The 25988-nt window shown below is 41.4% G+C and overlaps 1 protein-coding gene across 1 annotated transcript in view; it reads left to right on the forward strand.

Moving 5' to 3' along the window:
* LOC126100361 (ubiquitin carboxyl-terminal hydrolase 32) overlaps positions 1–25988 on the forward strand; it is a 228826-nt gene that overhangs the window by 42526 nt on the left and 160312 nt on the right. Inside the window, exons 8-11 of the mRNA XM_049910971.1 lie at positions 1514–1641; positions 6954–7121; positions 17613–17803; positions 25770–25902. Of these exons, the coding sequence (XP_049766928.1) occupies positions 1514–1641; positions 6954–7121; positions 17613–17803; positions 25770–25902 (620 nt within the window). The remainder of the gene's footprint in view (positions 1–1513; positions 1642–6953; positions 7122–17612; positions 17804–25769; positions 25903–25988) is intronic.

Below are 25988 nucleotides of genomic sequence, written 5' to 3' on the forward strand. Positions count from 1 at the left end.
CCTATGAAAGCAGCCCTGCAACCTACCAATTAAGCTGCAATCACTGTGCTGCTTTCTACATGGGCATGACAATTAACAAGCTGCCTGTCTGCATGAGTGGCTTAAGTGTGGTCAACAAACAGCTGGATGTCATAGTTGCCTCACAAACTGCACCATCTGGATCTTTTTTACTAATACTAGGTTTTGTGAATAGCACAGGTGAGAGTTCTCCCTACAACATGTCCTTCATTCGCACAACCCCGCACCTGGCCTCAATCTTTGCTAGTCTCTGTCCTTCACCTAGCTGCCCCTTCCCAGCTGTCACTCTAGAACTACACACGTCATCTGTTTCTCCAACACACCTACAGTCTTTTCCTCTTCTCTCCTCTCTTGTCTACTATTTGTCACCCCCCCCCCCTCCTCCAGGATAGCCCTCAGACAGTGCACCTAGCAGTCCTGTCATGTCCCCACCACATCCTTGCATGCTCTCACATTTCAGTCAGTACAGCAATTTTCCCTAAGCTGCTATATTTCACCCTCCCCATTCCTTTCCTTTCGTTTCCCCCATCCCCTTAGATTACTTCTCACATCAGTTGGAGTCAGGCTCCAGCGTCCATTGGTTTTGTGTGTGTGTGTGTGTGTGTGTGTGTGTGTGTGTGTGTGTGTGTGTGTGTGATTTTTTTTATTTTTTATTTTTTTTTATTCCCCTACTTCAGATAAAGCTTAAAATATTATACCTGTCTTTGTCATTGTGCCTGTCTGCAACCGAATGCCATCTCGTGGTGGATGGTAACAGTCTGTCCTTTCTGTAATATTGTTGTTAGCCTTTGCAATAACTACACTGCACGAACACTTCATACAGTGAGTGACATACATTTCAAAGGTGACATTAAAATATTTGCTGTGCCTCTGCACTCTAAGAATGAGTCGCATTTTTTAGTTACTGTTTTAGTGTTTAGCACAGCGTCCTCGTAAAGGTGCGTCTTATGAAACCACAGTATGTTGTATCCACAGTTTCAAAAAGTAAACTCAAGTTTTTCAAATTGTATAAATTCATTTACTAGTACACTAGAGTGACTGATGCTAAGCCCACATACATCCTCAGTGATTGTTTTCTAGTTGATGATCACATGTCTTGTGCACTGATGATGTTGTAATTCCTTACGAGTTATTTTTCCCCCTTTTCACCCCTGTGTTTTTCCTAGTGTTAAATGTCTTACTTGCCTTTGTATCATTTTATATCATGTTAGACATATTAGTCTTCTTGACTGATAGTCATTGTGGCATACAATTGCTCTCTCTTTCTGTAGTTCTAACTTGATGCTACATGTTTCAGTCCATCCTAACAGATGATGCAATAAGCATGTGAAAGAAATTTTGAATTAAATATACAATTTGTTACTTCTCTCTGCAGCATGCAGTACTAAATTATTTGCTTTAGATGTGTAGTCATATTTCTGACTTGCTGAAGATAAGCTTTTAAGATGTATAACCAAAAATACAACTCAATAATTTATTTCTCCTTTAATGTTAGATGTGGAAATGGTCATGAAAGATATCAGGAGACACGCAACAAGTGAGAAAGGGTTGACAACGGAAGAATATTTAATGTGGACTGTGGAAAACCCACTTCCAATGGATTTCTTAAATTTGTTGTTTCAGGTAAGGGTTTGTAGTTGGTACCTATTCTGGACTAATTTGTTATACAGAAACTAATTTTTCACATGTTATTTGTTCAGATATGTGTATTTAGAAACAGACTGATTGTAAGAACTCTGAAAACTATTGTGAAGTCCACAGCAGAGGGTACACCCAATTGTACCAGTTATTAAGGTTTCTTCCTATTCCACGACTGTATGGAGGGTGAGAGGAAAGATTGTTTGAATGAATGCCTCTGAGTGTGCAGTAATTATTCTAATCTTATCCTCATTATCCTTGTAGGAGCAGTACATAGTAATCATTTAAAGCCTGTTCTTGAAACTTCGTTAGTAAACTTTCTTGGGGTAGTTTACGTCTTCCTTAAAGAGTCTTCCAGTTCAATTCCTTCAGTATCTCTATGACACTCTCCCGTGAATCAAACACACTTGTGAACGTTCATGCTGCCCTTCTCTGTATATGTTATATATTCGCTGCTAGTCTTATCTGGTACGGGTCCCATACAGTTGATCAATTTGTAAGCATTCTCCTTTCTAGACAGATTGCAATTCTCCGTTGTTCTACCAATAAACCAAAGTCTGCCACCTGATCTACCTGTGGCTGAGCCTATGTGATCATCCCATTTCATATCCCTACAAAGTGTTACACCCAGATATTTGTTCAAGTCGACCAGTTCCAACAGTGGCTTGTTAATGTTATAGGCATAGGACACTATGGTTTTATATTTTGTGAAGTGCACAGTTTTACATTTCTGAACATTTAAAGTAAGTTGCCATCTTTGCACCACCTATTTATACATATTCTTTCACACAGCACTTCATTGTAGATAACTGAATCATCTGCAAAAAGTCTGACTTCACTATTAATATTTTCTGCAAAGTCATTAATATACAATATGAACAGCAAGCATTCCCTGAGCATACGTGAAGTTACTTCTACAGCTGATGGTGACTGTGCATCCAAGATAACATACTGTGCTGTACGTAGCATAAAGTCCTCAGTCCAGTCACAAATTTCAGTTGATGATCAGTGTAGTGCACACACGACCCATTTTGGGAAGGGGGGGAGCTACAGTTGCCAACCCTGTGGTACAAGTCAAGGAAGTCGCAGCCTAGCTTATCACAGAACCTTCATAGTCACTGCTTCAGTCGTTCTGCTCAACTCTGAACCAAAGCGCAATAATCAGTTGTGGGGACAGTGTTGCAAATTATCAGTTGCTAGAATGACCAAAGTATGACATCGAAGCCCAGATGACAGGCATCATTTGTTCCAGAGTGCACCACAATTTGCAGTTGGTTGCACCCTGTCCCCTATATGGCTGCTGAAATAGCCTCTTCAACATGTTGAATGAGGTCCCAGGCATACACACTGAGTGGACATGGTGTCCTTTACTCTCTCTTGCTGCCATTTCCGTAAGGGGAACCATCATTTGTAGTGCTTTTGAACTGGTGGCTGTTGATAAGACCACTACCCTTTCATGTTTGCCTCCTCTTGACACCGTACAAAATAGGTTTTTGCAAAACTGGTGAAGTGAGTCCCACTATTTCAGTGTCAGTGAAAGGCAACACATCAAACTTGTTGGTTAGGGGTATCAGTACAGAACCCTGAGTCCTCCCTGGTCCCTGTCCACCGTATATGGGATGGGTAGATCTACCAGTGACACTGCACTCACAGTCAGTTGAACGAGTAGAGACAGGATCCACAGGAAATGATAATACTCGAAGTACTGGTATCACAGATACATGTCTCTTAGCTCTTCCAACACACTGATTCCCAGCAGCTGCCAACCTTTTAACAGTAGACAGAGTGATTTTGAGCTTGGATGTCAGTAACTCATCACGTATTCGAGAACAAATTCAAATTGGGGCTGCATTTCATATGCTTAAATATTTTTTTGTGATTACAATGTAAGGTAGTGTCTGTAAAAATAATATGTCTAGCAGCTAAGGAGTGTTGGTATCAGTTCAGAATTTCCATTTGAAATGTAATCTTCTCAATGGTTGTTTATATATGTACACCGATGGGGGGAAAATCACAACACTGTTACGCAATTAATGAAGTTTAATGAAATTTCAGGAATATATTTCCTTAGGTAACATACTTAAGTGATGGACAATGCAAGATCACAGCTTAATGTAAGAATCAGGTAAGCCTTGCAAGGGTGAAACGCTTATACATTAATAACAGGTGTAACTGCCAGAATGTTAAATGCAAGCATGCAGACATGCACAAATTGAGTTGTGCATGTGCTGGATGTAAGTTTGTGGGATGGAGCTCCATACCTGTTGCCTGGCAGAGGGTTCATCGAACCACCTTCACAATTCTCTATTATTCCAATCTTGTATAGCGCGCAGAAAGAATGAACACCTGTATCTTTCCGTACGAGCTCTGATTTCCCTTATTTTATCTTGGTGATTGTTCTTCTCTATGTAGGTTGATGTCAACAGAATATTTTCGCATTCGGAGGAGAAAGTTGGTGATTGGAATTTCGTGAGAAGATTCCGTCGCAATAAAAAATGCCTTTCTTTTAATGATGTCCAGCCCAAATCCTGTATCATTTCTGTGACACTCTCTCCCATATTTCGTGGTAATACAAAACGTGTTGCCTTTCTTTGAACTTTTTCGATGTACTCAGTCAGTCCTCTCCGGTAAGGATCTCACACTGCGCAGCAGTATTCTAAAAGAGGACGGACAAGCGTAGTGTAGGCAGTCTCCTCGGTAGGTCTGTTACATTTTCTAAGTGTCCTGCCAATAAAACGCAGCCTTTGGTTAGCCTTCCCCACAATATTTTCTGTGTGTTCCTTCCAATTTAAGTTCTTCATTGTTGTAATACCTAGGTATTTAGTTGAATTTACGGCTTTTAGATTAGACTGATTTATCATGTAACTGACCTTTCCTGACTATGTTTTCTGTATCCTACTTGTCTACCATGATCGTTTAACCTGTCTCAATATGAGAGTGCTCCCACATCATTTGTAAAACCTAGTTTTGCACGTTATTCCAAAATTGCTGTTTAATCCAAGGAGTCATTCCCAATGGCGTGACCATTCAAATTACCATTTCTACCTGCAATCCATATTTTTGCAAAGACCAGCACCTATTCACATTTTATCAGTCCCTAATCTTCACCAACTTGGTTGTGATAAACTGCATCCCTATGGCACAAGTCTTCGTTTACTACCTCTACTCCTTTACTCCTGTCATACAGTCGAGAGATTCCAGGACTTCATCTTCCAGATCAAATACATGTCCTTGAAAAACCCAACAAACGTGCACACTAGCACCTTGAATAGACTAAACTACGAACCTCCTATTCTCTTGCCTTGAAGTACGTTAACCCACATAGACCCAAACCATCTCCAGTAAACTAGTCTGTTGCCCTGTAATAGCCACCAAACCATGCTTTGCAGACATACTAAAATTGAAATTATAGAATTTCCTTCCTCAACAGAATCCAAAACTCAAAAAGATCCTGACGAGGTCATCAGCCTGCTCTCTAAGACTACGTCCTACAGACGTTTGTCCTCTTCAAAGGCCTTGTCCTTAGTCCCACACTGAATTTCAATCATGCTGGTCTTATCAAAGACCTCCTTTCCTTTACACGGTCTCTACAGTAGAAACATTTCATCACCAACTGCCTGGCAGACCAGGCCGTCTCAAAACCAACATTGATTTCTGCCTAGTTTACTTTGTAACCGAGGCTAACAGTAATACTTCTCCTATCCACATGTGTATCCTTTGACAACTTTTGAAGAATTTCTTATCTGTGTCATATTCCTATTCTCAGTCCTTTACAATCAGACCAACTTTGTGGCTGCAGGAAAAATAGAATCACCTCTGAACTGATCCCAACAAGATGATAGTCACTCCACTGTCATAATTATAAACCGGAGAGTGTGTTTACATGGTAGTTAATGCATCCACTCACAAAGCCCGCCCACTGCTGGGGCCCCATCCCAGAAATCCAGTTTGACTTCCCAGAGCCTTTACTGAAACCCCTCTCCCCCCTCTCCCCCACACACACTGTAAAAAATAGTGCTGTCACAAACCAAGGATGACAGACATCGGAAGTTATCAAGAATTGTTTTTGTTTAAATTCTGCAGGGGATCCTGCTCTCACACTTGTCAAAAAATAGAGGTACAGAATTTATGCTATCTCACCCACTAATTATTAACTTAATTGTTGATAACTTCTGATGTGTCATCTTGGGTTTGTGATGGCACAAGAATTTGCTGTGCTCACGTGTGTGCTCACACACCTGTGTGTGTGCGCACATGCTTTTCCCTTTACAGAACTTCTCTGAAAACCAAAGTTGTCGACTGCTTTCCCAAAAGTTATTTCAACTTTTTTTTATTGTTCATTAAATTTTATTGTGATTCAAGTGAGGGAAAAATGAAGTAGTCAGTGGTTTGCTAAGTGGGCAGTTATGATGATTGCACATTTTATGGTGAGCTGTACTGCTAATCCAGCACAGTTTTGTCTTCCATAGGAATCCATGATACCCTGACCAGTATTCTTCTGGTCACATATGGGAATGTCATGTACGCTCTAGCTTCTTTTACTTTTGAATTTGGCAGTCAGGCAAACTACCATCGAGCCTTAGTGACGTTGCAACTTTAAGATCAACTTGCACAAATGCCCATCTACTGCTGATTTCCCTCCCCCGCACCCCCACCCTCGTCCCTTTCCCTGTTCAAACTTTACTGTGTCTCTTATGTAAGTACATACCACACCTTGTTCAGGATGTTATCTTTACTTTTCTTGAGTTCCTGTGTATGCCCACTTGCAACATATCTTTGTTCCACCCAGTCATCCATGAGGTCTACTATATTGATTTTTCTGAACCCAATGAGTCTAAGAATAAATTAGTAATGGTGTTGTGTATTGGTGGATGACCCATCCTCACACTTATTTTTTATGAGACCCTGTTGACTTCATGGTTTTTATGATATCTGGTGTGTTTAAATTTCTAGATCACTACTTGATTTCATTTAGAGCAAGAAATTGTAAAATGGTCAGTCACTTGCAGGCCACACTACTTGTCAGTGTATACAAGAACATGCATTTACATTGATCCGTACAGTAAGCTGACTCTTGCATTCACTTCTTCAGCAGTAATGTGGAATTTAGAATACATATTACTTTGTGTGTGTGTGTGTGTGTGTGTGTGTGTGTGTGTGTGTGTGTGTGTGTAAAGCATTCATAAATACTTGTCTGTCATAGAAGATTCTGTTGTGAAATCACCAAATTTGACCACCTACTCATGCTGGGTTTCTTGAAACTGAGTAGAAGTTTACTATAACTTGATGTATTTCAGGTATGTCACATTGTTTTGGGGCTACGTCCAGTATCACGTGAAGAAGAGGGAGAAATTGTGAAAGGCTGGCTGGAAAGAGAGAAGAGACGTGGTTATAGGGTGGGACAGTTCTGGTATCTCATTGCAAGTGACTGGTGGCGTTCCTGGGAAAATTATGTCTCCTATAAGGTAAGTGAAAGCTGCTCAGGAGATGTATTCTGAATATGCAGGACCAAGTTTGTGAAGTTAGGCTCTGTATACTAAAAATCTGTACCTAAAAGGGGATTGTGCACATTAGAACTGATACAAGAGTGGTCAAGTTTGTTACTACGCCACATGGGTTATAATGTGTTGTGTGAAATTGGCTATAATAACTTAGTGTTTTAGTGCTCATGTTTTCAGCAGTATCTGTAGTAGGTCAAGAAAAAGGAAAACAATGAAAAACAGGATAAATGACATAAAATATGTAGTGAAACACTAGTGAAATAATGAGATAGCAAGATTGACTTGTTATTGACAACTTCTCATTAACTGAGAATAACACCACTTCCAGACTATGGAATTATGTTGTATGCCTCTTCAGTTATTTCCTTTTTAAAAAAGACAAGTACGTTTTGACACGTGGAATGTAATATTTTGTATATTATATTTAATATATATTCCAAACTATGTGATTTTCATTTTGTTCTCAAATTATACATATGACCAACAATAGTGACAGGGAAAGAAATTCACATTCAGTGTGTCATGAACATGCTCCTATGCTTTTACATTTAAAGATTTTCTTGTAACTTTATTAAATTTTTACAAGGAGATCTCATGGACTGCTCTGTCAATTTTGATTTTCTTCATATTTACAGGATTTGGAGGTCAGTGCCTGGGCAAGTTTCATAAAGCAGTACAGTGCAATTCTCAAAAAAAGAAAACAAAAATGACTTTTGAAGTTTAAGAAAACTTGCAAACACTGTTAAAAATAAAATGCTTGCAGTGTATTTACATAGTTGCTGCCAACAGAATGAGTAGTGTATCAGTGTTGTGATTTTAAAATCACTGGTTCTAATCTCATTAGCTACTTTTTCATACTTTATAACTAAATTATATACTAATTAACAAATTGAAATGGCACTTGACAATTGCTGAATCATAAAACAACATTTTTATCCTTAACTATGTGTTATCTGCAGCTGCACCCTCGTATTAGTAATTTTGTTATGATGAGTGATAGTGAGTATGTGAGATAGTAATCTATATCTGTGTGCAGTGGTGTAGATATAGGTCATTGTCAAATGCATCCTCACTAGAACCCTTTCATGTTCTACATGTAAAGGTGTGACATCTCTCTGTTTCTCATAAGCATTTAAATGATGCAATCATTGTGAGTCATCAACCATAAAAAAAGTATAGTAAATGTGTGAAGCTTGGTGTCTAAAATGCGTGACTGTTGTATTGTCTCTCTAGCTCTAATCTAAAGGCCGCTTGACATTCTGCATCTGAGCTCCAGTGGAGCTGAGATTTTCTGAGATTTGTTGGATTTGGGTAACTTTTCCAGCTTGAGCACTCTTAGAACTATGCACTAAGTCAGACTTAAATTTGTGAGGCATTTTGTAAAATAAAGAATATTAATAATAAGTTTCTGAAGGCGTTGCCACCTCCGCCAGAACGCCGAGTTGAACAGAGCCCCCTTTCTTTCAACCCCACCAAGCTGAAATATATAATGAACCCTTCGCTGAATGGGAAATGTTGCAGGCACTTACCTTTTCACATGACATGGCCCCAGCCTGGATTCCATCCACAACCAGATGATCCAACACTGAGGCAACTTCTACTCAGGGTCTTCAACTGTACTTGGCTGAGAGGTGCCTTCCCCTCGCAGTGGCGTGACAGTCCTAAAACCTGGGAAGAGCACTATGTCTCTATCTCCATCCATAAGCCCGGGAAGAGCCCAATGACTCCAGACAACTACCGCCCGATTAGCATGATAAATGTAGTGTGTAAACTGCCTGAGAGGGTGGTTAGCTTCCAATTATGTTGGGTACCCAAATCTCGGGGCCTTTTGTCTCTGTATCAGTGTGGCTACCAGGAGGGACCATCTCCAACTGACTATTTACTCAGATTGGAAACAGCAATCAGACAGGCTTTTACTAACTGCCGGCTCATTGTCACAGTCTTCTTTGACCTGCATAAGGCATACAACACGGCTTGGGACTGTCACATGCTAGTTACCCTCCACGACTGAGGCTTTCGCGGCCCACTTCAGATTTTTATCCCGAGTTTTTATGCCACTGGCTCGTCCGAGTTGAAGTTGGCACTTCTCTCAGCACCCCTCAGTTTCAAGAGAATGGTATCGTACAGGGTTCTGTTTTAAATGTTCACACTCTTCCTCTTAGCCATCAGTGGGCTTGTAACCTCTGTTGGACCTCTGGTTACCCTGGTGTTGTATGCCGACTATTTTTTTTATCTGCTGCAGCCCCCACTCAGTAACCTCTGCTGAGTGCCAGCTCCAGGGTACCATCACACAGGCCTTGGTGTGGGCTGTCTCCCATGACTTCCAGTTTTCTCCCTCCAAAATGCAGGTTATAATCCAGAACTTTATTTATGTGATGAGCTGCTAGATGTTGTAGCACAGTCCCATTTCTTGGGCCTTATTTTTGATAAAAAGCTGACGTCGCTGCCTCATATTTGCCATCTGAAGATGACATGCATGCAGAAGCTTAATGCTCTCCGCCGCCTGGCCTACACATCTTGGGATGCAGACTATGCTACTCTTCTCCATCTTCACCATGCTCTGGTCTTGTCCAGATTAGATTATGATAGGTTTATGGCTCAGTGACTCCTTCCACTCTGAAAAACTTGACCCTGTTCACCATAGTGTCTTTCACACTAGTTACATTGTCAATCTCCTTGCAGAAGTGTGGATTCCCCCTGTACAAATATGATGGAGCCAACTCCTGGTGTCTTACACAATCACCATTTGTCAATTCTCTGATCATCTTGCGCACCCAGTCACTCTTTCCAAATGAGTGATGTCTCCCTCCTGATAACCGCCCACAGGAGGGATTTCTGATTGAAATGGGTCTCACTTCTGTCTCTCAGGATCTCCACCTCCACTCAGTGCTGGTCCCTTAAACCCCACCGAGCGAGGTGGCGCAGTGGTTAGACACTGGACTCGCATTCGGGAGGACGACGGTTCAATCCCGCGTCCGGCCATCCTGATTTAGGTTTTCCGTGATTTCCCTAAATCACTCCAGGCAAATGCCGGGATGGTTCCTCTGACAGGGCACGGCTGACTTCCTTCCCCATCCTTCCCTAATCCGATGAGACCGATGACCACGCTGTCTGGTCTCCTTCCCCAACCAACCAACCAACCAACCTTAAACCCCCACAAACCAACCAACCAACCAACCAACCACCAGTAATTAAAACTTCCGGGCTAAGAGGCCGTAGTCCAATAGTAGAAATACTTCTCCCAGATGTTTCGTTGCCAGCTGCGGGCAACATCATCTGAGGCGAGTCTACTACTGGCTGCTAGGCCGTGGAGGTCCTGTTTATATAGAGCACGTAGAGGGCACCACCACTCGTCACATGTTGTCAACAGTAAAACTATCTCTGGCTGGCGTCATTACTCTCGATCAAAGGTAATCGATTGTCACATCTTTGGTACAAAGTCGATCGCCATATCTTATCTAACTTCAAGCCTTCTTCTTTCCTGTTAAAATTATTGTGGTGTTTAAAAATCTCTACAGCCTCTCTATACATACGTGCATATAATGCGATGTCTTGGCTAGCACGCTCGTCTCACTAAATTTTATTTCATGGTCACACGTTTGACGCTATGATCAACCAACCACCCTCCATTCAATGGAATGCCCCCCTCCCCACCCCTCCCCCGCCACCCCTGGATGATACCTAGACCACGGATTAGGAAGGACCTATTCCAGGGACTTACAGTATCTGTCCCCATTATAGTCTTGTTGCATCTTGTACATTCCATCCTTGCAGAGTTCCAGGGTGCTACTATCTTCTACACTGATTGTTGTAAGATGGTAGATAAGGTGGGATATTTTTCACATCTCCTACTGGCTTAGAACACAATTTATTGCTTGGATCATGTACTGTGTTCATAGCAGAGCTGCTAGCCATAAACAGGCCCCCTCCATTTTATTACTCAGGCTTCCCTCCATAGTGTTTTAATATGTACCAACTCATTGAGTAGCCTGCAGGCTATTGATCAGTGCCACTCTTTTCACCCTTTGGTCTCTGCTATCCATGAGCTTCTCTCTGTCCTTGGCCATGCTGTCTACTCAGTCGTATTAATTACTCTGGGTGCAAAGTTGTGTGGGCATCCCAGGGAATAAACTGGCTGACCATTTGACTAGAGAAGCAGATAATTACCTCCAATCCCTTTCGTGAGTCCAGCTGCGGATTTGTGGATCTACGTCAAATCTCCTTTTGCCGAAAAGTGGAATGACATCTGGTGCACTGCTGCTCTCAGTAATAAACTTCACACTATCAATGTGGTTGTGGAGGCAGTCTGACTGTGTCCCATACATTGGTGGAATATCCCCTTATTTTGGCCTTTCATACAAAGTATAGTCCTCCAGATTCCTTAATTTTACTATTAGCAGACAATTCATGGATGGTTGAACTGGTCCTCAGTTTCCTCCATGAAAGTTGTGTTTATTTTCAGGGGCTTGGTGGTTGTGCTTGGGATCTCTCTTCGCATTTTCCCGTTTGGGGGCCCATGATCACTCCCCCATGGGAAGACCACTCTTTTACTCCTCTATTTTTCCAGTGTTTAGATTTGGGCTACCCATTTATGCCTTCTACTGTGTGTGTTTTGAATTCATCATTTTATAGATTGACTCCTCTGACTGAATTTGTCCACTTTAAGGGCACCCTCTCTCTTCCACAAGCAACTTCGGAATTGCGGGTTGATGACCTCACTGTTTTGTCCCATAACCCACCCCTCAGTTAATTTGTGAGTCAATCAAGGCTCTCCCAATGTAATAGTTTTACATACGGTTTTTGAGCTTACCATTATATTTTATTGATGTACCTCCACACAGTTTAACCATAAAAATTGTCCAGTCAGCAGGTGGTGTAATAAGTGCTTCTAAAATTTAAGAAACCATGCACATGAGTAATTATCGGATTCACACTGTCGTGGAATTATCTATAAACATTCAGTTGCCGACTCCTTGCAATCGTCAGTTGCATCCCACTCACATTTAAAAATATTAATAATACTCAGAAAAATATTGCAACTTTCTAAAGTAGTCAGTGTTCTCCCTCACGGTTGATGCTATCTCTATACCAAATTTCACCTAAACCAGTTCATGGTTTAAGTCATGAAAATGTAGCAGAGAGAGTTACTTCCACATATGTAATGTTAGTATGGATGGATCCTACACACTTCAGCAACATTCTAGGATTGGACACAGAAGTGGTTTGTTAGCAGTTTTCTTTGTAGCCTGCGAAAGAACCAAAGTGTGCCACCCGGTTTACCTATGTGATCATTTCTGTGTTATCCATCTCAGTTGGTTCACAATCTTGAATGAGCTTGATGCTGGCTAGATGCTGAACTCAAACATTTCATTAATTTGTAAATTTTAAATGACAGCTTGCAAATCATAGCAGCTCCTGACTTTTCACCAATAGTATACATTTGGAATAAAATTACATGCACTGTACAATATTTGGTAACAGCTTATGGTGGGTGAAGCCATCTTGAGTGGTTCATCCTCAGACTTCTGTATTGTGAAAGTCCATTTGGCAGATTGGTTTTGGATTTTGGAAAAAAGAGCTGTCAGAACAGTGGATTGACACTGCTTGTGAAATAAATATGGTCCCTTTATTCTTAAAATTGTAATCCTTTAGTATCAAACAATGGAAAGTACTGGTTGGAATAACAACAAATGTCTAGCAGTCTCTTTGTTATGACTGTCTGCAACTCAGTGCCTCCTGTACATGGTAACAATCTACCCATTTCATAATGTTGTTATTTCATTAGTATATCAACAGTATAAGGAAAAGATAGATTGCTATGTACTGTAAAAATGAGATGTTGAGTTGTAGATAGGCACAATGAAAAGACACTTACACATTAGCTTTCAGCCAAAGCCTTCTTCAGAAAACAAAACACACACACATTCATTCACACAAGTGACCACACCTCAAACACGTATGCCCACCATTTCTGGCAGCTTGGACTAGAATGCAAGTCACATAAACAGGAATCATCAGGAGGGGGTGGGAAAGGGATAGCACAACAGTAATTTTTCCACATGAGCTATGTGCGGCATAAAAAATTTTTCAGAAGAGAGGAAGAAGTGAGATCAGTCAATAATTAAAACATCAGTTACTTATCTCCACTTTAGTACCTTGATGTTACAATTGCATGCTTCCGTCTTTTAGAAAATACTCCATGACGCATCGACTGATTACGAAGGTAACTTGAGAGTGGCACTAGAAAGTTCGCACATGATTTCAGTACTTTGGCTTAGATATCATCGTAACCAGAAGAGTTTCTACCTTTTAATGTCATAATTTTTATAGCCTCTCTAACAGCTTAGTCAGCAAAATTTGTGCCTGGTGGTGTATACGTTATATGCCTAAGTAAATTTATCGAAGCTGCTTTCAATGGGTGATTTTTTTTTTTTGGTCCCCGGTTTCAGCTACTGTTACGAATAATTTAGTAGCCGTTGATTTTAATTTCATATCATCTGTCTCACCGGTACTGGCGTCTGGGAGTTCAGTATCACTTGCCTTGCTGAGTTGATTCACTTCGTGTGTAATAATGCTCCAGATGGACCTTGCCTAATTCTCGGAATTCAAATTTTTTGTCAATTGTATGCAGTTACAGTTTTTGTCATTTTGATGATTAATGGATGAATTTTGGAAATAGTGCATTTTAAGTCTTTATTGGACATTGTCCTTTGCATGAAATAAAGCTGTGTCTTCCTGTTACAAGATTTTATCCCAGATGTTGGGCACTTTTTTCTCAACTTCCATTGCACATGTCCCAAATATGAAAGAAAACTGGATTCATAATGTTGTAACAACATTTTTGGCAAAAGGTTAAATTGCTCATCTATTGTGTCTGAATCTGACAGCAGAAATTTGTGCAGAAGAAAATCAGCAGCTTGCTGTGAGATAAGTTAAATGCTTAAATCTCAATAGTGATTGTGGAGAGAAGTAATACAAAGGTCAAGTTCTAAGATTTTTCTAACACATTTGGATCAACTGTTCCAGTATTTTATTCATAGCCTGAAAGTCTACTTCTGGATAGCCATTATACGTATCTTCATGCTTGGTATCCTTCCTTTCAGCATCCAGGTTTGAGTCCCAGCCGCAACGCTAATTTTAATTCACTTTGTCTGCTTTGATCATTATCATAGATAATAAAAAGAGACTTAAATGTCTCAGGGAAAGATTTAATTATAAGATCTATGAGATTACCAATGTACAAGGACATCCCATCACGTCCAGTGCTGGGATCCTTGCCAGTATTGGAGAGCCCTGGCAGTAGTGACAGTATGTAAGGGAAAAATGAATTGAAATTTGTGTTGGGGAGGGCACTCAGCTTAGGTAGTTCATGCAGCAATGTTGACCATTGTACTGCGGTGGTGTAATGGTTAGCATTTGGTGTAATGGTTAGCATTTCTGCCTAGCAAGCAAGAAGACCAGGGTTTGAGTCCCGGCCGCAGCACAAATTTTAATTCATTTCGTCTCCTTTCATCATGAAATTATTGTGTTCTTCTTGAAACCTGAGAGCAATTTTATTGTCATGTATTATATCTTCCTCACCATGTGGATTAGTTTTGTCTTGTTTGGGTCTCCCAATGATCTCAATGATTCTGAGGGAATGTAATCTACTCCAGAACTTTGCTTTGATATAGGTCTTTCACCACTTTGTCAAATTATATTCACAGTGTCATATGTTCCACCTCATATTTATTTACCTCCACTTCCCTACCTATAATATTTTCAACAATTTTTTCCCATTTTTAGAGTCCTTTTACGTATGTTTCCCACCTTTCAGCTTTCTCATCTTTGCTTATTGCTCATTTGCAATCTATGCCCTTAATACTCATGCAGTTTCCTCTCTTTTCTCATATGATCTTTTCAGTTTTTCCTGTAGGTGACATCAGTTTTCCTGCTAGTCATGCATGCTTCTACAGCCTTGCATTCATGCTCTAGCCATACTTGCTACAATTTTGCAGTTCCTGTCAGTCTCATTTTTAAGACATCCGTATTCCATTTTGCCTGCTTCATTTGTTGCATTTTTATATTTTCTCCTTTCATGAATTAAATTAAGTATCTTGTGTGTTTTACTCAGCCTTGACATTTTGCCTGCTGTCTTCACTCTTTCATTTCTCAAAGGTACCATTCATCTTCTATTGTATTTCATTTACCTATTTTAGATGTGAAACAAATACTACAAAAGAGATAGAGGGGCTGGCCAGTACTTAGCTCAGTACAACCAATATATAACACAAAACAGAACAGAAAATTTACATTCCCAGCTTTCGGAACTTTGTTCCTTCATCAGGGAGGAGAGAGGGGAAAAAAAGGGAAGAAGGGAAAGTGGATTTAGTTACTCACAACCCAGGTTATGAAGCAACAGGGAAATGTAAACAGGGAGGGTAGCAAGGATGGAGGCATGGTTATCAGAATATCTTTGGCTTCCCTCTGACAACCATGCCTCCATCCTTGCTACCCTCCTTGTTTACCTTTCCCTGTTGCTTCATAACCTGGGTTGTGAGTAACTAAATCCACTTTCCCTTCTTCCCTTTTTTCCCCTCTCTCCTCCCTGATGAAGGAACAAAGTTCCGAAAGCTAGGAATGTAAATTTTCTGTTCTGTTTTGTGTTATCTATCAGCTGTACTGAGCTGAGGTAAGTACTGGCCAGCCCCTCTATCTCTTAGATAGTATTTGTTTCACATCTTTATATGAGATTTTCAAGTAATCATTTACCTATTTTACTCAGTAGTAGCTTAACACCATCTTTGAAAGTCTCAACAACCTCTGGTTCTTTCAATTTATACAGCTTTCATCTCTTTAATTTCCTACTTTTCTTCTATTTTAATGTGTGATTCATAGCCAATAAATTATGGTGGGAGTCTACATCTGCCCTTGGAAATATTTTGCAGTTAAAAATCTGATTATGAAATGTCTGTCTTTTCATTGTATCTACAGCTACATCAGCTACATCATACTCCACAAGCCACCTGACAGTGTGTGGCCAAGAGCATACTTCTGGCACCACTAGCTGTTCCTCCCTTTCCTGTTCCACTCTCAAATCACACTTGGGAAGAATGATTGTTCGTAAGCCTCTGTATTAGCTCTTAATTTCTCGAATTTCCTCATCGTGGTCATTTCATGAGATGTATATGGGATGAAGAAATATGTTGAGAGACTCTTTCCGGAAAGTACTCTCTTAATTTCCATTTTAAACTTCTTTATGATGCACAATGCCTCTCTTGTGCCAAGCAAGGTGGCACAGTAGTTAGCACACTGGATTTACATTCAGGAGTACGACAGGTGACACCCATGTCCAGCCATTCTGACTTAGGGTTTCCGTGATTTTCCTAACTTGCTTTAGGCAAGTGCTGGGATGATTCCTGTGAAAGGGCATAGCCGATTTCCTTCCCCATGCTTCCCTAATCCAATGGGACTGATGACCTCGCAGTTGCTCCCCTCCCCCAAACCAACCAGACAACCAGGCTCTCGTGTAACAGTCTCTGCCACTGGAGCTTGTTGAGCAACGCTGTAATACTCTCGTGCAGACCAAATGATCCAGTGATGAAACACGACAGGCTTTGTTAGATCTTCTCGCTCTCTTCAATCAGTCCTACCTTGTAAGGGTCCCAATTTGTTAATATTAAATAAAGTGTGAGCAGTGATTAAATTATTACCCTTGCATAATACAACAGGCAGCTTTCCCTGTCATTCCTTTTCCCCTATTCCATGATTGCCTACTATTTTTTTTCTTCTCTTTCTTTTTTTGATGTAAATTTATGTCCCCAATCAGAATTACATTTTCATCTCTCTTAAGTAACTGAATAATATGTTTTACCTAGTCATAATTTTTTTTCAATCTTTTCATGATCTTTGGAGGTAATAGGACTATGAACTTGTACTACCTGGTGGGTGTTTGCTTCATATCTGTCTTGGCTATGATGATGCTGATCATAATGGCTTACCCACATTCCTATATTTATATTTATTACTAGACTTATTTTTCCATTATCTTTATTTGTATCCCTGCACTCGCTTAAGCAGAAGTTCTCTTCTTCCTGGAACTGCACAAGGCCAAATCAGTCAGTCACCCGGACTGTTGGCCTACAGCTACAGGAAAGGCTGCTGTCCCTCTTCAGTAACCACAGGTTAGTTTGGTCTCTCCACAGACAGCATTACATTGTGGTTGCACCTATGGTATAGCTGTCTGTTTCACAGAGGCTTATAAGTCATCTTACCACTGCAAAGTCCATGGTTCATGATGTGTATAAAAACTATTTGAGAATGTTTTTCCATATATGATTTTTAAATGTATTTTGAGTCTTTTGAGCAGGTTACGTTTGTGGAGCTTGTCAATGTTTCAGATACATAAATGATTCTTGCTGTTTTGCAGGGGAAGTATGTGGGATACTGGAAACTATCTTTGATGTTTGTCCACAGCCAAGTGGTGAGAGTCCAAACAGCAGCAATTCAGGAAGTTTGAGGAGAGGTGTCAGTACAGGCCGTTTATCAGGACGACGATCAAACCAACAGTTGATTGAAGATGCTGTTGATGCCACCACTGAAGCAACAGATTCTCTTAATTCTACAAGGCTGTCCACAACTTCCCTAGCAGCACAAGAAACATCCAGGTACATGTGACCTATGTGTACTTGTCTTTCAGTTTCCTCTGTGTCTTACAGTTCTTGTTTATTTGTAGTGCAAGAACATGGTGTTTATTTTTACTGTGATGTTGAAGACATTGTTATTGCAAAATAAGACACAGTTGTGGGAAAATATGTAACTTTTTTCAACAAAACACTCTCATTTTCAGCTGTATTACCATTCTCATATTTGTTGAAAACAGCCTTCTACTTTCTGCAAAAACATTAATAGAGCGAGTAGCACATTTTGAGTATGTGTCCACGTTTAGTGTATCCTATACTGAGACACTTTCCTCATTATTTAAACCTTGTATTCAGAATATCAAACAATGGAAAATCTAGGGTGGAAAGTGACAATATTATCAAAAGGATAGTTGCTACTCACCCTGTGGCAGAGATGATGAGCCACGGATAGGTACACACATGACCACAGTCTCTGGCTGGTGAAGACAGACTGTGAGCAGCCGGACGTGGTGGGAGAAGCAGCCGGGTGGTGGGGGTAAGAAAGAGGCTGGGGCAGAAAGGGGGAGGGATAACAGGGTAGGGCTGGGGGACAGTAAAGTGCTGCTTGTGGGAACAAACAGGGATGAGTTAGAGAGATGATAGGGCAGCGACATACAGTCGGGAGATTAGACCAGAGGGTGGGGGGGAGTGGGGGGTTGGGGGGGGGGGCAGGTATCAGGAAAGGAAAGAAGTGAGAAGACTATGGGTGCACAGGTGGAATAGAGAGCTGTTTAAGAGTTGGAATGGGAACAAGGAAGGGGCTAGATGACAAAGGACAAAGACTAACAAAGGTTGAGGCGAGGACGCTTACGGGAATGTATGATACATTGCTGGAAGAGTTCCCACCTCTGCAGTTGGGGAAAGCTGGTGTTGATGGGAAGGGTCCAAATGGCACAGACTGTGAAACAGTCATTAAAACAAAGAAAGTCATGTTGTGCTCCTTGTTCAGCGACGGGGTGGTCCATCTATTTATTGGCTACAGTTTGTCGTGGACCATTCTTGCGGACTGACAGCTTGTTGGTTGTCATGCCCATGTAGACTGCAGCACAGTAGTTGCAGCGTAGCTTGGAGATCATGTGTCTGGTTTCACAGGTAGCCCTGCTTTTAATGGGATAGGTGATGCTCGTGACCAGACTGGAATAGGTGGTGGAGAGAGAGTATATGGGACAGGTCTTGCATCTAGGTCTATTACAGGAATTTGAGCATGCAGCCAAGGGGTTGGGAGCAGGAGCTCTGCAGAGACGGACAAGGATTTGTGTAGGTTTGATGGGTAGTGGAATATCACTGTGGGAGGGTTGTGAAAAATAGTGGCTAAGATATTCATCATTTCAAGGCATGATGACTTGTAGTTGAAACCCTAGCAGAGAAAGTTATTCAGTTGCTCCAGCTCTGGGTGGTACTGAGTCACAAGGGGAATGCTCCCCTGTGGTCGGACGGTAGGTTTTGTGAAGTGGTGGGTGACTGGAGAAAAAAGGCATGGGAGATTTGTTTTTGTACCAGGCTGGGAGGGTTTGGAATGGGTAGCAACTGGCAAAGTGAAGGTATTGCTGGTGGAATGTTCGTTTGATATGGATGGAGGTACTGATGTAGCCATCTTTGATGAGGTGGATGTCAACATTGAGGAAGGTGGCCTCTTGGGTTGAGTAAGACTGGCTGAAGTGAATGGGTGAGAAGGTGTTGAGGTTTTGGAGGAATGTGGATAGGGTGTCCTCACCCTCGATCAATATCACAAAGATATCATTGAATCTGAACTAGATGACGGGTTTGCGATTCTGTGTCTTTAGAAAGTATTCCTCTTGATGGCCCATGAATAGATAGGCACAGGATGATGCCATGTGGTTGCCGTAGCATGCCCTGGATTTGTTTGTAGGTGATGCCTTCAAAGGAGAAGTAATTGTGGATGAGGATATAATTGGTCGTGGCGACTGGGAAGGAGGTTGTAGGTTTGGAATCCATCGGGCATAGAGAAAGATAGGGGTAAGGCCCTGGACATCAGGGCTGCCAGTGTAAAGGGAGTTGGCGTCAATAGTGATGAATAGGGCATGACTTGGGAAAGGAACAGGAACTGGGGGGAGTCAGTGGAGGACATGGTTGGTATTGTTCATATAAAAGGGTAGTTTGTGGGTAATAGGTTGAAGGTGTTAGTCTAAGAGAGCAGAGATTCTGTCAGTTGAGACACAGTAACCAGCCACAAAGGTGCTTCCTTGGTAGTTGGGTTCATAGGTTTTAGGAAGCATGTGGAAGGCAGGGGTGTGAGAAATGGTAGGGGTGAGGAGAGTGATGGCCTGTGGGGAGAGGTTCTGGGATGAGCCTGAGGATTTGAGGAGAGACTGGAGATCCTGCTGGATTTCTGGAATGGGGTCACTGTGGCCGGGTTTTGTAAGTGGATGAATCTGATAGTTGGCCGAGTCCTTCTGCCAGGTAACCCTTGTGGTTCAAAACAACAGTGATGGTGCGTTTGTCAGCAGCTAGAATTATGTGGTTGGGATCAGTTTTTAGTTGGTGGATTACTATGTAATTACAAGTTTTTGGGTCCTATGTCACATATCGAAACTCTTATGCGCCAGGAACTAGAGCATGCACACCACCACCTAATAAAACTTTCCACCCTGTTCACTTCCTACTTCTGTCATGGACTACCACCATCCACTATACACCACCTCTGCAGAAACCTTTAAACCTCCCCCATATCCCCTCGTAGCTAACAAACCCTGCCTCGCACACTTACCTACCATCGGAAGCTCACTCCCATCACCATACAGAATCCAGAAGCTAAACAGACCAGAAACACAGTCGTGTATCTTTCTTCCAAAAGCCTTAGCCCCACAGAAGTATTGGTCCTTTCCAAAGGCCTCACCTTTTGCCCCACTCCCAAATTCAGTCATGCAGGATGTGTTAAAATGGTGGGCATTTAGTTAGGGCATTGGCCTGGGGTTTGGACATTGAGCGAAAGCAAAGACGAAGGCTTCTTGTTTCTAGGAATGTGGAGCATCAGTTTCAAACTTGGTGCTGGCCACGCATGCCATATGAAGTCACTCAGTCCTGTGGTGGGACAGAGCTCCTAGGAGCTTCCCGACTTGCCTTCCACTCTGGCCATCTCTGGAAGACCATTGCATCTATATATGCATAACACCACGCCAGACCCAGCAGTCAGTGATTGTATCTCCTTATTATGATGGCAGAGACAGCTAGCAAAAGCTGAAGTGTTTTATTTGAAGTGATGTGGCTTGTAAATCGAAGATTTTGTTGAAGCATATACTGCGAAAGACTCTAAGGAAACAGATAAACAGTTGTTGAGGTGTTATGCTGGGGCTGGGGTGTGCAGTTAGTGCTGATTAAATGTGTAATATCATCAGTGCATAGGGATTAGACTAGCTAACAAATGGTTGGTTGTGGTTTGACATGTTGACAGAAATGTAAGGATGTATTGTTTGATAAAAATGAGCATGGAGGTTGACAGGATGATACTTCAATGTCATTAACAGTTTAACTTGTGCAGTGTTTGAGAAGTGTCACAGACTGTGCGAATGGGGTATCCCAGTGCACTGCCATCATTGAAACTGAGGTGTGTGCGTGTGCATGCGCGCCCGCGCGTGCCAGTTGAACTGGTGTTGTCTTAAAATTGTGAGATGAAATGTTATTTGTTATTCAACTTTGGATTAGTGTATTGCATCAACAACATTGGGATATGGTTCAGTTGCATGTGATTACCTTGGTGCTGGGCAGTGTTGTACAATGTTGGTCAATATTACACAGCAAAAACTTGGAGCTGATGTACCTTTGGATAAACGCATTACAGTTTTGTAGTATTGTGACCTCCTTCAGTACATTGCGCAAATGACAGTGTTGCACTTTAAGCCAAGTTTAGAAATTAAATCATTCTTAACTACCATGCAAGGTTTGTGTAGTAATTGTTAAGAAAATGTGGTGCACACTTCACCGTTATGTGTTGCCCCATCTTTCTGAAGTATGTATGCAGGAGGTGGTTTTTGGATCACTCAGATTGCTCAAAAACTGCACCAAAGAGATGGCTTGTTTGAGGAAATATAAGTATGGAGCACCAGAAGCATCGGCTTTCGTTGTTTCTGCACAGCCTGATGTCAGTTCTCCTGACACTGGTTCTTGTCAGAGTTTACCTGGCTGTGATGCAACACAATATGTTTAGTTTCATGGTTTCTGTGTAGAGGTTACCCTTTTATTGTTTTCTTCATGGGTCTTTTTATATCAGTTACATGGTCACTAGAGCAAGTATCTCTCTCCTGCCTACTCATTTTTGTCATGGTTGGTTGGAGGGAGTGAGTTGACTCTCTTGTTGTTCTGGTAGCAGTCGTAGTAAGTCGCCACAAGCCAGACGTGTACTCACATTTTGTATAAGACTTTGCTCGGTATAATGGTGCACTGACAAAAAATTCGGGTTGCCTACATTATTTCAAATATCAGTTAAAACTTGTTGCTGTTATATGTTCAATAGGATTCATGGCTATCAGAAAGTGGAGAACAAAATTGAGAGCAGGTTGCAGATCTGAGAAGAATGTAGCTTGAGATTTCATGAAAGTGTGTGTGTGTGTGTGTGTGTGTGTGTGTGTGTGTGTGTGTGTGTGTGTGTGTGTGTTTGAAACTATTGGTATAGACCTCTTCATAAGTCTCGGAAGCCTTAATCTAATGAGAATGCAACAGTATTTGATAGTAAATCCACCCCAGTTCTTCCAGTACATAAGTAAATGTCAGTGAGATATTAACACACAGTGAACACTCTTTGAACTGATTTTAATTGTTATATGGAGATAAGTAGTCATTTTGCAAGGTGATTGCTAATAATTTTTGTTCAGTGGACAAAATGACTTTCTATGCACACTGATCTTTCAGTCAGAAGCAGTACATAGTAATTCCAGCAGTATATAATTATTCCTCAATATCAAAAAAAGCAGGACAACTTCTAGAACAAGTATCCAGTCTGAACTCAGGATAATACATGTATTAAGCAAGTACACACACACACACACACACACACACACACACACACACACACACACACACACACCTATGTCCCTATATGGTGCCAAATGCAGCAGCAGGTGGACTGGTTGTGGTGGGGGTAATGCCAGGTGGATAGGCATAGGGGAAGAGAGGTGAGAGATGTGTAGAGGGAGTGGGGGTGAGTGACTAGTGGAAAAGAGGGGGAGCTGGTTTGCTGGCAAGGAATTCTGGAGGGAAGGGTGCAAATGTCTTCTACATGCAATGTACAATTGTAAGGGGCGGTGGGGAGTGGCACACGCTGAAGGGAGCATTGGGAGGTGTGTGTTTCTACAGGGTGATGGGGCAGAGAAAGGGGAAACTGACAAGTGGGAGATGTGGGGACAGTGGGTTACCTGAGACTGAAATGGGACAGTTATGGTAATGGGGGGATGTGTTGTAGGGATAACTCCCATCTTGCATAGTTTGGAGAAGCTGGTGATGGAGGGGAGGATACAGGTGGCAACTATTGAAGTAGCTGTTGAAATTGAGCATGTTGTGCTCACCTGCATGTTGAGCCATTGGGTGGTAATTGGTGATGGTCATTCATCCTGGTGGGCAGCTGGTTGGTAATCATACTGACATAAAAAGCTGTGCAGTGTTTGCAGCAAAGCTGGTATATGACAAGGCTGCTTTGACAGGTGACCTGGCTGCTGATGGGGTAGGGTAAGCCTGTGACAGGACTAGAGTAGGTGGTGCTGGGTGGGTGGACTGGGTAGGTGTTGCACCTGGGTCTTCCACAGGTATATGATCCCTGTGGCGATGTGTTGGGAGTAGGAGTAGCACGGGCATAGATTGGGTGGGCACTGGAACACCACTTTAGCAGGGTTGGAAAGGATCTTGGGTATGATGCCTCTCATTTAAGGGAGGATGAGAGAGAATTAAATTTGTGGTGAAGGATATTGTTTAGTTGCTTCAGTTGAGGATGATATTGGGTGAAGAGGGCTGCACTCCTATGTGGCTGATTCTTGCTGGTGATGGAGGATTGTCAGTGTGCGGCAGTGTAGCAAGGGAAACGTTTTTGTGGACTAGGTGTGGAGAATATTGCCTCTCTTTGAAGCCTTTTTGTGAGGCCTCCAGCATACTGGACAAGGGAATTCTTGTTGTCACAGATACATTGTCCACAGGTGGCTCGGCTGTATGGTATAGATTTTTTTGGTGTGGAAGGGATGGCAGCTGTCAAAATGCAGGTACTTTGGTGGTTGGTGAGTTTAATGTTGACAGAGGTGTGGAGGTCGATGTTGAATGAGGTTGAGGTAGAGGAAGACCAGGTGAAGTCGATTTTTTTCTACATCTGGATCTGTAATCCGCAAGGTGCCGTGCAGTGTACTAGAAAAAGCTACCTGTGTTACTTCTATTACTTTCTCGCATTCAGGATGATGACTGTTTAGTTCCCCTTCTGTCCATCCAGACTTAGATTTTTCCGTGATTTTCCTAAATCCCTCCAGGCAAATGGCTAGATGGTTTGAGAAAGGTGCAGCCAATTTCTCCTTGCTGTCTATAGGATGCTAAGCTCTTAATCTCCCTTCCTTCCTGTACCATTTCCCTTATATCCTGTTGTATTCTTAATCAGTGATCACATAGAATTACTGTTGGTAACCCTTAATATGAGATATTTCCTGTTTTTGTGGTGATGGTCATTTTGTGATGTGTATTCAGGTAGAAGTAATCTACATCTATTTAATACTTTACAAGCCACTGTACAGTGCACAGCAAGGGCACCTCATACCATTATTATCAGTTTCCCTTTCTATTGCATTTGTGTGCAGAGAGAGGGAAAAATAAATGAAATCATGTGATTGTTGCCTCTGTGTGTCCACTAATCCCACTTATGTTTTCTCGCAATCCCTAGATAAGATATTCGACAGTAGTAACAGAACAGTTGCTTGACCATGTTCAAATACAATTCCTCTACATTTTCCCAACAGGATTTTGCCATAACTGTGTCACATTTCTTCTCGTATTCCCTACGAAATTAAGGAAACAGTTAAGAATGAGATTTTATGAAGTAATGCCTGTGCTAATTTTGCTGCGTAGCTCAGACTTGGTGACAAACATTGAAATGAAATTCCCGAGGTCTGTGACAGGCTTAATGAGACTGTATTTGTTTAAAACTGGGTGTGCAGATAGAACTGAATATTGTTAAAATAGGAAATAGAACCAAATAAAAGAAAATAAGAGACTCTCAAGCCTAAACATAATGCAAGAGAGAAGAATAAAAAGAAAAAATATATATATGTGGACCAAATGGCCAGAGTTGTAGTTTTATTATGCTATTACGTATATATGAAATCATTTGATTTGCGGTGTAGGAAACTTTTCACAATTTGTAATTAAATTACAGCTATTGAAAACATTTCTTATACATGATTATGAAATGCTGACTTCGGTAAATTGAAAACATTTCTTGTACACGATTATGAAATGCTGACTTCGGTAACATAATCTATGGTAATTGTATTGTATACTACTATGTTAACAGCATTCAAGGAAAAATGTATCAAGAAAACTAATAAGTGTGAGACAGAATTGCTGGCCAGTACTTATTTCAGAAGGCTCAATGTTTAGTACAGCTTATTGGCACAGGTTGGTTGCTCTTATCCTGTCATCCTGTCACCCTGGGGTCAAATAACTTGTGCTATGTATCTTCACTGGGATTTATGTACTAAATTTTGAGCAAAATGCTATTTTACCAGCAGCTAAATGAGGGAGAAGGAAGGGGAGCAGAGCTTTTACCTTGACCTATTTTTAAGCGTTTCATGTGAAGCTATTTCTAAACTAGATGTTATTCACGTAATCATTACAATAATTAACTGCAATGTTGAGATTTGTCTATAGTGAAGTACACGAGTGACAGAGTAATAGATGTTGTATGGAGTGGAGTTTAAGCTCTCACATGCAATGCTTTCTATTGTGCATGTTTCTCTGTCCGATACAGATCATCAAGTGTCGCATCCAGCCCGAGTCAGTCACCTCGTCAGCCACGAAAGGCGACAAGCTCCTTCGGCGGTTCTCCATCTCCACCGGGGCCGATTGACAACACAAACCTTGTGTCAACTCCGGCCTACAAGGTCAGTCTGTTCTTCTTTTTAAATGTTTTCATCTAGTTGGTTTAAAGATACAGTCTTAATCAGAACTGAGTTTATCCAATACCTTA

This window comes from Schistocerca cancellata, chromosome 9, assembly GCF_023864275.1.
Source record: "Schistocerca cancellata isolate TAMUIC-IGC-003103 chromosome 9, iqSchCanc2.1, whole genome shotgun sequence".
In the NCBI taxonomy this organism is placed as follows: domain Eukaryota; kingdom Metazoa; phylum Arthropoda; class Insecta; order Orthoptera; family Acrididae; genus Schistocerca; species Schistocerca cancellata.